The sequence below is a fragment of the Eubalaena glacialis genome, chromosome 17, assembly GCF_028564815.1.
Source record: "Eubalaena glacialis isolate mEubGla1 chromosome 17, mEubGla1.1.hap2.+ XY, whole genome shotgun sequence".
NCBI classification, from domain to species: Eukaryota; Metazoa; Chordata; class Mammalia; order Artiodactyla; family Balaenidae; genus Eubalaena; species Eubalaena glacialis.
This window is the reverse complement of record NC_083732.1, coordinates 48,835,555-48,848,181: the sequence shown is the minus strand read 5'-3', so window position 1 is coordinate 48,848,181 and position 12,627 is coordinate 48,835,555. Positions and strand designations below refer to the sequence as shown.

The 12,627-nt window shown below is 49.2% G+C and overlaps 1 protein-coding gene across 2 annotated transcripts in view; it reads right to left on the bottom strand.

Moving 5' to 3' along the window:
- Positions 1 to 2,142: 2,142 nt before the first annotated feature.
- Positions 2,143 to 12,627, bottom strand: part of PTDSS1 (phosphatidylserine synthase 1) — a 65,637-nt gene continuing 55,152 nt past the window's right edge. For both annotated transcript variants that reach the window (XM_061171795.1, XM_061171796.1), the window contains 3 exons: positions 5,899 to 5,967; positions 5,090 to 5,159; positions 2,143 to 3,241 (listed from right to left, as the gene is read on the bottom strand). In XM_061171795.1, coding sequence (XP_061027778.1) covers positions 3,132 to 3,241; positions 5,090 to 5,159; positions 5,899 to 5,967 — 249 coding nt within the window. In that variant the 3' untranslated portion in view covers positions 2,143 to 3,131. The remainder of the gene's footprint in view (positions 3,242 to 5,089; positions 5,160 to 5,898; positions 5,968 to 12,627) is intronic.

Genomic DNA, 12,627 nt, shown 5'->3' with positions numbered 1-12,627 from the left:
CACATGCACAATGAAGGCAAGAGATGCACCTGTAACGAAACACTGATGAACAGAAGTCTTGGCTCTCCTCACATCTTGATTTCAATCATAAAAGTGGGAAATACATTGAGGATTGCAATTACCTACCTGGGGGATACCTGGTTTTCATAGCAATAAGAACTCTGTAAGTGAAGCCCACCTGGTGAACACGCGGGTAACACTAAGCATAATTCAAAGAGCACAGAGCACACAAATTAATCCCCCCTGTTTAAAGTGCTCACTTCCTCTGGTTTCCAATGGTTAAATTTTTTCTTTTCCACCCTGCATTTAGCTCCCCCTGTAAGGGCCTGACTAACTGCGCTATTATCAACAAATAAGGCAACCCAAGGGTCCAATTCCAAAGGGAGACCCCTGACAAAAAGAGGTATCACTTAGAGATGATGCAGAGCGGCTTCAGAGGGGAGACCAATAGGGCTGAACCTGATGTATTTGGTAAAGAATTTTATTTTATTTCTCCTAGGTGAGTACTTTACTCATGAGCTCACTACAGAAGCAGTCATGGTGAAAATAAGACTGGCATTTATAGGATGTCTTTTATCATCAAAATGCTTAAAACAGGTCAATGAAGTGTCCTAGCATTGCTGTGGGAGCAGTTTGGCCAAGGCTTTTACAAATGGTGAAAACAGACACAAGAAAAGCAGGGAAAGGCCATGGAAAGACCAAGAATGACAAAAAAAGAAAAAGTACTCAACACTCCATGCCATGCTACATACAGAGAAATATACATCAAGAATTCTTCGCGCATTAGGTCCAAAACAATGGTGCCTTTTAAGAGGGCAGTTTGTAAATGGCAAATGTGAGATCACTTGCAATCAAATCGTTTCTGATACTAAATGACAACCCTGATCTATTTTCATCAGTGTGAAGCCCACTTGCATAGAAATGAGTGGAAAAAGTAGACCAAACCCAGCAGCACAGTTTCTAGGAGGAATGGCAGCCTTGGATCTGGCTGGTCAAAGGAAAGCACTAGTTTTGGAAACACTGTAGTCAAGAGCTCTTACTGAAAGGGAAAAAAGAAAGATTAAACTCAAAGAAAGGACCCGGAAAGCAGCTGAGGACTTTCCCGGCCGTTCCGTACAAAGCCACTGAGGAAAGGCTGTCTCACGTGCACGCTGCTTTTATGTGACCCAAGGAAATCCAAGTCATCGCAGATGGGCGGGCGCCTCCCCTAGGCCGGCCTTGGAGAAGGAAACGTCTTCTTCAGCTGCACCCGGCTATTGATCAGAGGAGGGTTAAAGCGCCAGAAAACGAACTTGGAGACACTCAGGGAGGTGGCCCAGCACGAGGAAGTGGAGTTGAGGCCGACGATGTACACGATGTCCGTGATGCACAGAAGTGCTCAGAGAAGCAAAACGAAACAAACTCACCTACTTTCAAAGTCAAACAAATTTTACATTGTACCTCTGTTTAAGAAAGGCCTCTCTGATGGGTGATAAAAGAGCACGTGGGTCTATGGGACAAGCACCTCTTTGCCTCTCTTCAGGACTATCACGGGAAGGATGGGGCCGCTGCTGGGACCGCAGGGCCTGCACAGCCCGGCGCACCAGCCCGGTGACTGGCGACACTTCTCTGCTGGCAATGCGCCTGCTGCTGCCAGAGGCCCCGAGCACAGCAGGTGATCCTCGCTTTGCGTGACTCATTTAACCCCTTCACCCTGCGATTCTTTTGCAGGAAAAGAAAAACATGACACTTCTATGGGTAAAGACTTCCTTAAAGGGGGAAAAGACATCGAAACCTTTGTGCTCTGTGAAATAGGGGAACAAAAGGGTTGCTTTCAGCAAGTTTATATCTGTAGGAAAATCAACTGGGTACCAGCCACTTGCTAGAGAAAAAAATCCAGCTTGGTTGATGTAACCATTACCCCAGTAAGAAAACAATGACTATCTTGTTCATTTCCTATTGATCACTTGGGAAGGTTAGGAAAAGGGACATATGTGTCTGTAAGCCCTCTAAAGTACACATTTTCTTCTCTTTTCTTCTCACTACGTAAAACACATACACATTCATATTATCCTAAAGTCACTTGAAAAATACAGTGATTGCTTACAAATAGTGGAAAATACCAATAAGAGGCAAAGAAATGAGCACTTTACAGAGACAGAATTTGATGGGCTTTAACGTGAACCGTTTTATTTAAAACAGAGATCCATCAGAGGTGGTGAACTATCAGGGTCAATGTTCTAGAGCATGGCACGGATGAAAGGGAATACTCACCAGCACCTCACACGGGACTAAAAGACAATGTCAGCAACACACCATGGAAGGAAAACAAACAAAATGGAAAAGGCACCTGGCGGGGAGGGGCCGCGGTGAGCACTGCCTCTCGGCAGGTCCACGCCTGTGCACTGTGGATAAGTCTGGACAAGCGACATTGGAAAGGGAACAAAAAGGTTCCGATCTGAAGCCCCGGATCCTATGTGGGTAGCTAACCTTTCCTCAGCCTGGTTTCCACCCACCGCTGTGTAGTTTCAGGTCTTAAAAAGAGGAGAAGGCTGCTAAAGTGTAACACAAACTCTCCCCCCCCTTTTTTTTCCTCTAGAAAAAAAGAGAAACCTCCCCCAATTCAACTTTAGCGGTGGCTTCTGAAGGCTTGTAAGCATCCTGACATAGAAATAAGAAACGACAAAATAAAAGACAGATAAGTGGCCTGGACTTAAATCAGTCAGTCAAACGGAAAGGCAGATTCAGAAAAATGAAACCTGGTGACCAGTCCGTCAACTGGCTGGCTGGTGCCCTGCCTGAGTGAAGATGTTTAAACTGCATCCACAACACACGCAAGCACAGAACTGTTTCTGGCAACTGAGTAAATAGCTACGCTCTCCTTTGAGCGCTGTCCTGCTACCGGTGACCACGTGCCAAGTGCTGAAGTTACAAGAGACACCCGAGTGGCAAAGGACCCCCGGCAATGGTCTGCCCCGTGTGGCCGGGTCTGTGGGCAACAAGACTTATGCTCTCAAATAATGACCCCTCCCAGCCCCCGCTCCTTCCCGTTCACGCTATGCATTTCGACCTCCCCCCAGGGAGGTCCAGCCGATTCCGTCCCCTCCCAGTTCGAGGCACTCCCTGGAACATCTTTGATTAACCAGGGTGTTTCATTTCTTTCCAACTCCGTTGGTGACTTTTGACTTGGAATGTCGATTCCTTCTTCTGGAAGAATGGCTCTCGCTGTTGCCTGGATGCTTGGGTGGGCCGTCTTCAGAACCTGGCCAAAGGAATCGGGACACGCCGTCACCGTGGGCTGTGGGCTCCGGGCTCGGGCCTCTGAAGCCTCTGATTCCGGCTCTCCCTGCCCGGCCGCCCCACCGCTCCTCCACTGACCCTTGTGCGCCATCTAGTGGTCTCGTTAATGAATCAAGGCACAGAAACCCTGGCGCTGAGCTAGCACAGCTGGGGCCAGGGTGTGCAAGTCATGGCTCCACAAAGACAGGAGCGTCCCGAGGATGTTTACATTCACACCGTAGGGTGGATCGTGGTCATGGTGATGGGGACCAGAAGTGAGAGCACAAATAACATCGAAGCACAAAGGAGGGATAATGAAAACAAACCACGTGCGTGTCGAGTCTACCTTAGCAATCAAAGGACGCATCAACTAGGTGTCCACACCTTGACCCGCTACACACCATTGTTTCTAAATCCCTAAATTGGAATGGATTCTTGACTTGGCAAAAATCAAAGATATTACATGCCCTCAATGGTTTGATCTGGAAGCCACCTTTACAAATCAGGCCCCTGCCGCTGCTCATGACAGGCAGCCCCGGAGCCATACACTGAAGATGCCACATGCCCTCAAGAAGCTCACAGTCTGCTGGGACAGTGTCGTCTGTCACGCTCTATCATTTGTGTGGGAGCTTAGAGAAAGACGTCTACATTGGCTGAGTGCTGGGCAATCAGCAGGCATCAGCCAGGTGGAGGGTGGAGCCAGGGCAGTGGTGGGGTGAGGGTGGGCATTCCGGGTAGGGGTGTATAAGGCCTGGAAGGTCATTGGAATTTTCTGGCATTAGGCTGGCTCTGCCCTCGGGCTGAGCACGTGGAAAACCTCTGGCTTAGCAGCTAAGCCAAAAGGTTCTCTGCTCCAGGGCTCAGATTTTTTTTTTAAACTGTCTATCTTTCATTTAAATATATCTCTACCATTGCTTATTTCTTTTAGTCTTTTCAGTGGAGAACCCGGAATTGCCACGGACTGATCTCTAGGATGGTTCTGAATAAGGGAGCCCTGGGGAACCCCTGTGCCTACCTCCATCAGCATTCCATAATAGGTTGCTGATTCAGGAGAAACCATCTCAAACAGGGTGACCAGCACTCGCAAGTGTTTTCCCCAGGGACAGCTGTGATGAGCTTCACCCCAAAAGAACTCAGGAGAGCAACTGCCTCAGCAGTGCTTTCCCCTCCCTTGTCCCCACTTCTCTGACCAATGCTGTGGGTTAAAATTCATGGTCCCTGACATTCAGTTCTCTTCCTTCAGTCAAGCCCACAATCAGCTCATAACTGACATGGAATTACTATCCAGTGGAGCCTCCTCTGGGTCACTGTTCTACAAGTCAAATTCTTTAGGATAACCAGGTGGCCCCAAATCTTTCCAAAATGCTCCCTGGAGAGAGGCCAGTGGGAGATCCCTGACTACACTGTTGAGATCCCTCTTATGCTGGCCTATCTCTTGAATAAACACGATTAAGTCGATCCACCTCTTTGGAAAGGTTTCTCCTCCTGGCACACGACTCTTCCTAACGCTTTTCACTCGCGATGAAAGCCAAGAGGAAGAACATCCCGATCACGATGCCTGAGACAGTGGGATCTCGTTACGTTTTCCTGTCTCAGAAAAGGCAGAACCACGTGGCACCTCTTCTTACGAAGCAAGTTTTTTGGGCAGAACCTGTGAGCACTTTGCATGTTCCTTAATAAGTAACAGGAGACATGCGATGTGTAGGTTTGAGACCCTTCAGGGCATATATTCATCAACATTAGGAAGATAAGTACTGATGCTAAATCGCTTTACTGGGCCTTGGGAGGGAGAGGACCCAGGAGAGTTTTTAACAATGAGCAAGAGAGATACCTTTTGTACCTTTCCCGTGAGGCCAGGAGATGTCAGGGCTGTAGGTGCCATCTTCACACTCTGAGTAGGTCTAGGGAGAGAGGCAGGCTTAGTGGTGGAATTTCAAGTGCTCCCGGGAGGAGGGGGGCCAGCAAACAAGTGAGGCTGCTCAACCCTGGCCTCTCCCAGGCTGGGGATCCCCACCAGCAAGTGCAGGACCACCTCACGCTTATGCTCTCAGCTATAAGATCAAGGCTATATCCCAGGTGATGCAGAATACATCTTCTAGAAAGCGCCTTTAGCTCCTTAGACTCAAAGTATGAATAAAGGATGAAAGCTGTTATTTTTACTTAAAAAAAAATTACAGTTGACAAGACTGCTACAGCATTTTAAGCCCACTCACATCTATCCTCTGCCTTAATCTTCATCTACTATGAAGTGGGCAGGGCAGGAGTTTCTGGATGGGAGCCCCAGGCTAGGATACAGGAAGAGGCCTGCACAAAGTGAAAGACCTAGCTTTTCAAAAACTGCTCTGGGGCTTGCCATGCAATTTTAAAATATATATATATATAAACAAATAATTAAGCTTTAACCCCCTTAAGAAATGAGGATAAAAGTCCTGACCTATTGAATAGGGCAGTCACAAGCAAGGATGGCAACTGATAGGAAGTGAATTCTGAACTGGCTACGTTTCTAAAGCGGGGAGACTGACACCCGGCTCTCACTGTGCCGTACATGCCACATCCTCACATGAATGTGCTCTGGGCTAAAGCGCTAAGCAGGACGTGGTTAGTTTAAATAAAAAGCCATCTCCACCTTCCCTTCTATACCTTTTCTCGGTGACCATAGTGCTCTGCATACCAAACCATGCCGTACAGACACAGGAAGGTAGTGAAAGCCTGGAAGAGAAAAACAAGCACAAAACCATTTTATAAGTGAGGGTGCACAAAAAATTCCATTTCCCGGAACTTCAGGGTTTCAATGGGAATTCATACACGATGGCTCGATGCATTTCTGCCTTCTCTCCCGGGATGCCGGTTACAGAATGGCTGGATGCGGCAGAGGTGAACCCCGGGGGGCAACAGGGGGAGCACCCCTAAAGTTTTCGGCAAGAAGAGTTCCGATGAGGCCACAGTTACCACTGTGACTCTACTGTCAGAGTGAAGATCATTTCTAGATGTGGGATCAGGTGGGATGCATTTTCTGAACAGCTCTGCAGGTTCTGCCTAAGAGGACGTATAGGACTCTACATTGTATTTCTTTTTTTTCTTTTTGGCCTGATTTTCACAGCCCATCCTCTGCACCCTGCCGCCCATCACTGGAAAGAGTTAAAAGGACTTAGCTTGTCAGCTTCTGAGGGGAAGAGGATTTCTGAATGAAAAAGCAGTTTCATTCAGTCTGGGGTCACAGTGGTGCCGGAGGGCATTGAGGACACACACCCACGTGTAGGTGGCAGACCCCAGCGGGACACCGCTGCCCTGGGCTTGGCGCTGCTTTTTAGTCTCAGTGGCCCCGCTCTGACCCCAGTTCTGGCTGCTTTTGTTTTTCTCAGTTAAGTAGATAGGAAACTAAACAGAAAATAAAAATGTCTTGTGAGCCCTGGTGTGAAAAGAGAAGGGCATGGTCCACGGGTACCCAGAGGCCAGGATCACCTCCGCTTCCCCCCGAGTGTGCCCCACTGGCCCCACTGCACCCTAAATTATACTCTAATTTAAGGAAAAAAATAGCACCTAAGAATCCAAAGTTTAAAAATGTGTCAACAAACTACAAGTCGGGGAAGACTTCCTGGCTGCCTGGACTAAGCAGTGTGTTGGGCCAGGCCCTCCAGCCAGGCCTCCCCTTCCCCTCGCGACTGTAAGTGAATCACCAAAACCCAACCAAACCAAACTGCGCATCCTGCCATGACATTTCTTCAGAATTCCTTGATTTAGGAACCCACTGACAGTGAATCCTCCTCAAGGATTCCTAACCTCCATCTCTTCCACTGCATTTCCTCTTGGGGACCTGTCACCTTGACCCAGTCATGGGAACAGTTGTGAAATCATGATGGACTCTTCTCTCCTTGAATAATTTTAACTCTTTCTAAGAATCATAACTTTAGATCTAGAGGCATTGCCTCCAGATCGTTAATTTCAATTCCCCTCATTTCACAGCAGAGGAATGAAGGCTCAGAGAGGTGACTGCCTTCTCAAAGACACACAGCTAGAGTGTGGCACGACTGAAGCCAGAACACAGGTCTCTTTATATCCCTGGATCAAATTTCAGGGATGGCTATCGAGATAAATACTGATTTTATGTCTACACATCTTTATATCTCTATTGATCTGTCCACTCATCCATTCCTGGAGGAAGAAAAGCATCATGGGAAGAGCCAGTCCCATCCTATCCCTCTGCACAGCCCACAGCCTGGAGGGAAGAGCCAAGACCACAGGGAAGTCCGGGCTGTGCATTCTCATCACCGCAGCTTGTAGTCTAGCCCTGGCCCAGTTCCTCAGGTCAGTGACATTCACTGAGTGTCTGCTGGGCGCACAGAGTCACCTTAAGTCTCAAGAAAGAAAGGAGTCCAAGCGCTCCAGCTGGCCATTCTCCTTCTACATCAATGAAGTGGGAATAGCGGCATGGTGGAGAGGTAACATGAAATATAAGAAGACCCACTAGTTCATTTTATATTAAATCCATATGCAAACTGGTATAAATTAGGAATTTTTTTAAAAAGCTCATATCCCCCCCATCAAAAAATTAGGCAATGAATGAATATATTAAAATTATAGAATGAAAACTACTTCTAATCTTTAACATATTCCAGTACTTGTTCAGATTTCTAATATACAACCACCATTAAATGTACGATTTTCACGGCATGGCAAGAGTGGGAAGACTAGAGCATCCGCAGTGTGTAAACCTATGTATATGTCAGCTCCTTGACAAAGAGCAGAACAGGTTGGCCTAGGTTTCACACGGAGGACAGGGAGGACAGGTTCCACCTCCGTGGACCAGTCAGTGGCTGTGCAGTGGGGCGGGGTGGGGGGGCGCTAGACCATGGGAGCAGTCAGGGCTGAGCTGGCTGTCACTGTGCATCCCGCCCACCAGAGGGCAGGCATGTGGGGCTCTTCCTCTTCCTCCCCCAGCTTCCTCCCTTCCCCTGGGAGGGCAGGTGGGCAGCTGGGGCTGCTCTAGCAGCAGACAGCTGGGCAGAGCTGGCTTTGCAGCGGGGCAGGCAAACACTGGCAGGTGCTGGGAGACAGATGCTTATCATCACGATCGCCATGCAAAGGGCCTGCCGCAGCTGCCAAGTTTACCACTTCACCTGGGTACAAGAGGCCCCTTTTATACACTTGTCCCAGGAGACAAAAGCTTGTAATGTATGGGTTTGCAATCACACCTGTGGAAATCTAGGCAAGTACCCACTTAAAATGTCAAGGCCTGGATTTAAAATGACAATTGTACGGATTTTGTTTAAATAAAAGGAAGAAAAAAAGAAAGAGAAAAACGTGAGGGCTGAGAGCCAAGGCAGCACAAACCCCCCCCCCCGGTGTGGCTTCCACACTATGGTAAGGTGTGCTCAAATTCACCCAGACTGATCAGACAACTGTGCTGGGGCAGCTTATTAACCAGCATATGGGAGCTTTACTTCCACACTGATCTCAAATTCTGTGTACGTTCTCCTACCAGGCAAGGCGAATAATTGGGGGCTTTGTTTCTCTTAGTGTGGAGGCCTGGTGTAACTCAACGCTCTCTTACTCAATAATGTTTGTCTCACTCCTAAGACTGAGACCAATCTTGATTTTTAATAAAGGCCATGATTATAAAAACGTGCCAGGACCTTATTTCCACTCTTTTTCTCTAACTGGTAAATGTGCAAGGCAGTGGGGACCCCTAATCATCCCAGGCAAAGGCCTCTTTTCAGGCCAGGTCCCCCTCCATGGCATTCATCACTGCTAACACTAACTGGGGGATTCTGCTTATCTTCAAAGTCCTCTTTCCTGTGGCTGTTTCTTGCCCTTGGCCTGGACTCTAAAATGTGGCTGCTCCCCAGATGCCATTCTCAGCCAGCTTCTCCTTCCCACACTATGTTCCCTGACTCTAACCGACCCAATGGCTCCAACCGTACCCTACACACGGATGCCTCCCACCTCTTTCACCTCCACCGCCGACCGAGTCTTTCCAGTGCTACTGGACAGACCAGAATTTCCAATGACGCAGGACACCTTCACCTGTAAAATCTAAGGGTCCCTCACACCTAACTCATCTCCTTTCGAGGGGCTTCTCTGATATCCTCCAACCTGTTACTAGCACCAAAAGCCACCAGTGGCACAAATAGGAAAGCCTGGAGTTGCCCTCCCCAGCTCTCAGAAGGGGACGGCGTCTATCGAGTTGGGCTCTTTAGCTCTGGGATCCAGCCCTTTCTCTGCATCTTCAATGCCGCTGCCTTGGATAGGTTCTCACTGAGGTCCCTCCAACACCTTCAGGCTCACCCCTTCTCCAATCCCCTCCCCCCCATACTCTCCCACCCTCCAGCTGCCCCGTGAGACAGTCTTTCCTCTGAAAAACCTTCGAATCTCCAACCAGGACACACAGAGCCCATCCTACGCAGACGATCCCCTCCGCCTCCAACTCGCTCTCATTCTTGCTCCCCAAAGAGGTCGCCGTCCTCTTGTGACGCTGGCACTGGCATGGCTTCGAGTCTTTGGACGTGCTTGTCTCTCAACCTGCCTCTGTGTCTCCCTGTCTTTGTCCCTTGACCTCAGTCCTTTCTTCTCCCTGCGTTTGCCGAGTGTTTCCTGTGCATCAGGCACTGTGCTGGCGTCCGTGGGGACAAAAGGACAATGGAAACTTAATCTTTGTGAGCAGGAAGTGCCATGTTGAGGAGACCGATATAAATACCCCAGATTACATCACACTGGGGCTAGAACTCAAAGGAACATGTACCAAATGCGACTGGTCCCCCGAGGAGGGAGTTGTCTAGTCTGCCTTGCAGGTTAGAGCGCATTTCATGGAGGACACGGATTTAAGTTTGGTCTTGGCGTTAAGATTCACCAGGTAGAGAACGCAGGGAAAAGCACTCAGATCGGGCAGAGGAAGCCTCCGGGGTGAAGGCAAGACAAGTCTGGAAGGACGGTGGGTTGAGGTAACTAGGAATAGTTTGGCGGAGCCCGAGCACAGGGTACAGGGGGTGGGGGTGGTGAACGATGCAGAGAATGATGGCCCTAAACACACAAGCAGGACTTCCTATTTCAGCTGGTAGGTCTGTGGTGGGGATGTGGCTCCCTTCTTGCTGTTTCTGTCTACACAGAGGGAGCTTCCCTGGTATAAACACTCCTGCGTTCCCTCACCCCTCGCCCCTTCCCCAGGGAGGCGAGTATCTTAACTGCCTAGGGAATAACAGATAAGGAAGCTGGGCGTCTCCCGTCTTTCCCTCGGGGTGCCCCTCTGGGTGCGAGGCCACCAGCGCAATGCGGGGGGCCTGCTTCCTGGGGCTGCAGAGGAAGCGTGTCTGCTTCTGGGGTTCACTATTCCGAAGCCCCCTGTTGGCACGCACCTGAAGCTGATACTGAAAAATGTGGACTCTCAGTAGTAAAGCTGCCGTTCTGTCTCCATAGCTTTCGTCCATCCTGACTATCTCTAACTGCTCTGAACCTGGTGGGGGGAAAGTGTTGTACTGTTAGGCCCTCTAGGCCCCAACAACAGGGAAAATGATTCTACGCAGGGCAAAGGGGTTCCGATCGGAATTCTGGAAGATCACTCTGGCAGCAGTGTAGGCAATGGAGGTGAAGGGCAGAATGGAGAAAATGGGTGTCTAGAGGGCAGAGGCAGTGGGAACAGAGAGGAGGGGATGGAGCTGGGCCACCCGGGTGAATGAATAGAGCCGGAGGGCTGACCTGGGGGCTGACAGAGGAGAGGAAGCAGCCGCCTGGGTCTTAGGCTGGGGCACCTGAGGGATGGGAGAGCCGTTCACTGTGATCCTCTGTGATCCTGAGCACACATCGCCTCCAGGAGCTTCACCCAGCTTGTCTGCTGCTCCCTCCAGGGCTCCTCTAGCTCCGTGCACACACATCTTTCTTTTTTTTTTTTTCACACCTTTATTGGAGTATAATTGCTTTACAATGGTGTGTTAGTTTCTGCTGTATAACAAAGTGAATCAACTATACGTATACATATATCCCCATATCTCCTCCTTCTTGCTTCTTCCTCCCACCCTCCCTATCCCACCCCTCTAGGTGGTCACAAAGCACCGAGCTGATTTCCCTGTGCTATGCGGCTGCTTCCCACTAGCTATCTATTTTACATTTGGTAGTATATATTAGTCCATGTCACTCTCTCACTTTGTCCCAGCTTACCCTTCCCCCTCCCCGTGTCCTCAAGTCTGTTCTCTACGCCTGTATCTTTATTCCTGCCCTGTCAGTAGGTTCATCAGTACTGCTTTTTTAAATTCCACATATACGTGTTAGCATATGGTGTTTGGTTTTCTCTTTCTGACTTACCTCACTCTATATGACAGACTCTAGGTCCATCCACCTCGCTACAACACACACATCTTTTATGATGTTTGTAATATAAGTAGTTTGCATGTGTAATTCCCACGTGGACTTGGAGATCCTCCAAAGGGGGACACCCATGGAGGGGGAGCAGGAAATCTCCAGCCAGACTATCTGGGTTTGAGCCCTGGCTCTGCCACATGCTACCTGTGTGACCTTAGGTAAGTTAGTGAACCTCTCTGTGTCTTTATCTATAAAAGAGGGATAATAAAGTACCTCCCCTCAAAGTGTAAAGATCAAACATGCAATTCATGAAAAGTGCTTCAAACAGTGTCTGACACCTAGTAAGCATGAATAAATCTTCACCATCACCTACCTGTGTGGCTCCAGCACCAGGGCAGCTCTAACAAGAACGTGGCAACATGACAGACTTATAAGGGACTATGCTAAGTGATACAGAGACTGAGAAATGGGTCATGTCCTCAAAATAAGTTACCGTCATACAGACACCAAGGCAGATCAAAATTCACCAACGTAAGGAGGCATATGCTAAGTGTCTAATCAGTAAAACAGAGCGAAAGTCTCTAAAACTTAGAGAGAGACTGGAGGAGCCCCACCGGCTGGGTGACCAGAGACGGCTCCTTGGACACGGCCTTGCGGAGACCTTTCTGGCTGCTGATGCCCCAGGGGGAGGTCCACAGTGGGCCGTTGTGAGGAGGGCCTTTGGCCCACGTCCCAGGAGTCCCACCTGCCTCAACCTCCCTGTGGTCCCAGCGGCGCCAGGTGAGGGCTGCACCCACACCTGCCCACCGCCACGGGTCACGCTACAATTCACCGAGCTGGGGTGCCCACGCCAGACAGAAATGTGAGGAGCGCATGGTGAGATCTCCTGGCCCATCTGACACACTGCCCCTAACCAATCCTTGTATCTAGTCACACTGCAACAGAAAAAATATATCTGAGCGTTAATTCCAGAGCCTGAGTACAAAGGAGACCATTATTCCCTTTCATTGTTCAAGATAAAACAGGACAGAACAGGCTCAAGGTGCCCTGGCACAGTTAGGATTTCTAGCAAGTAACCCT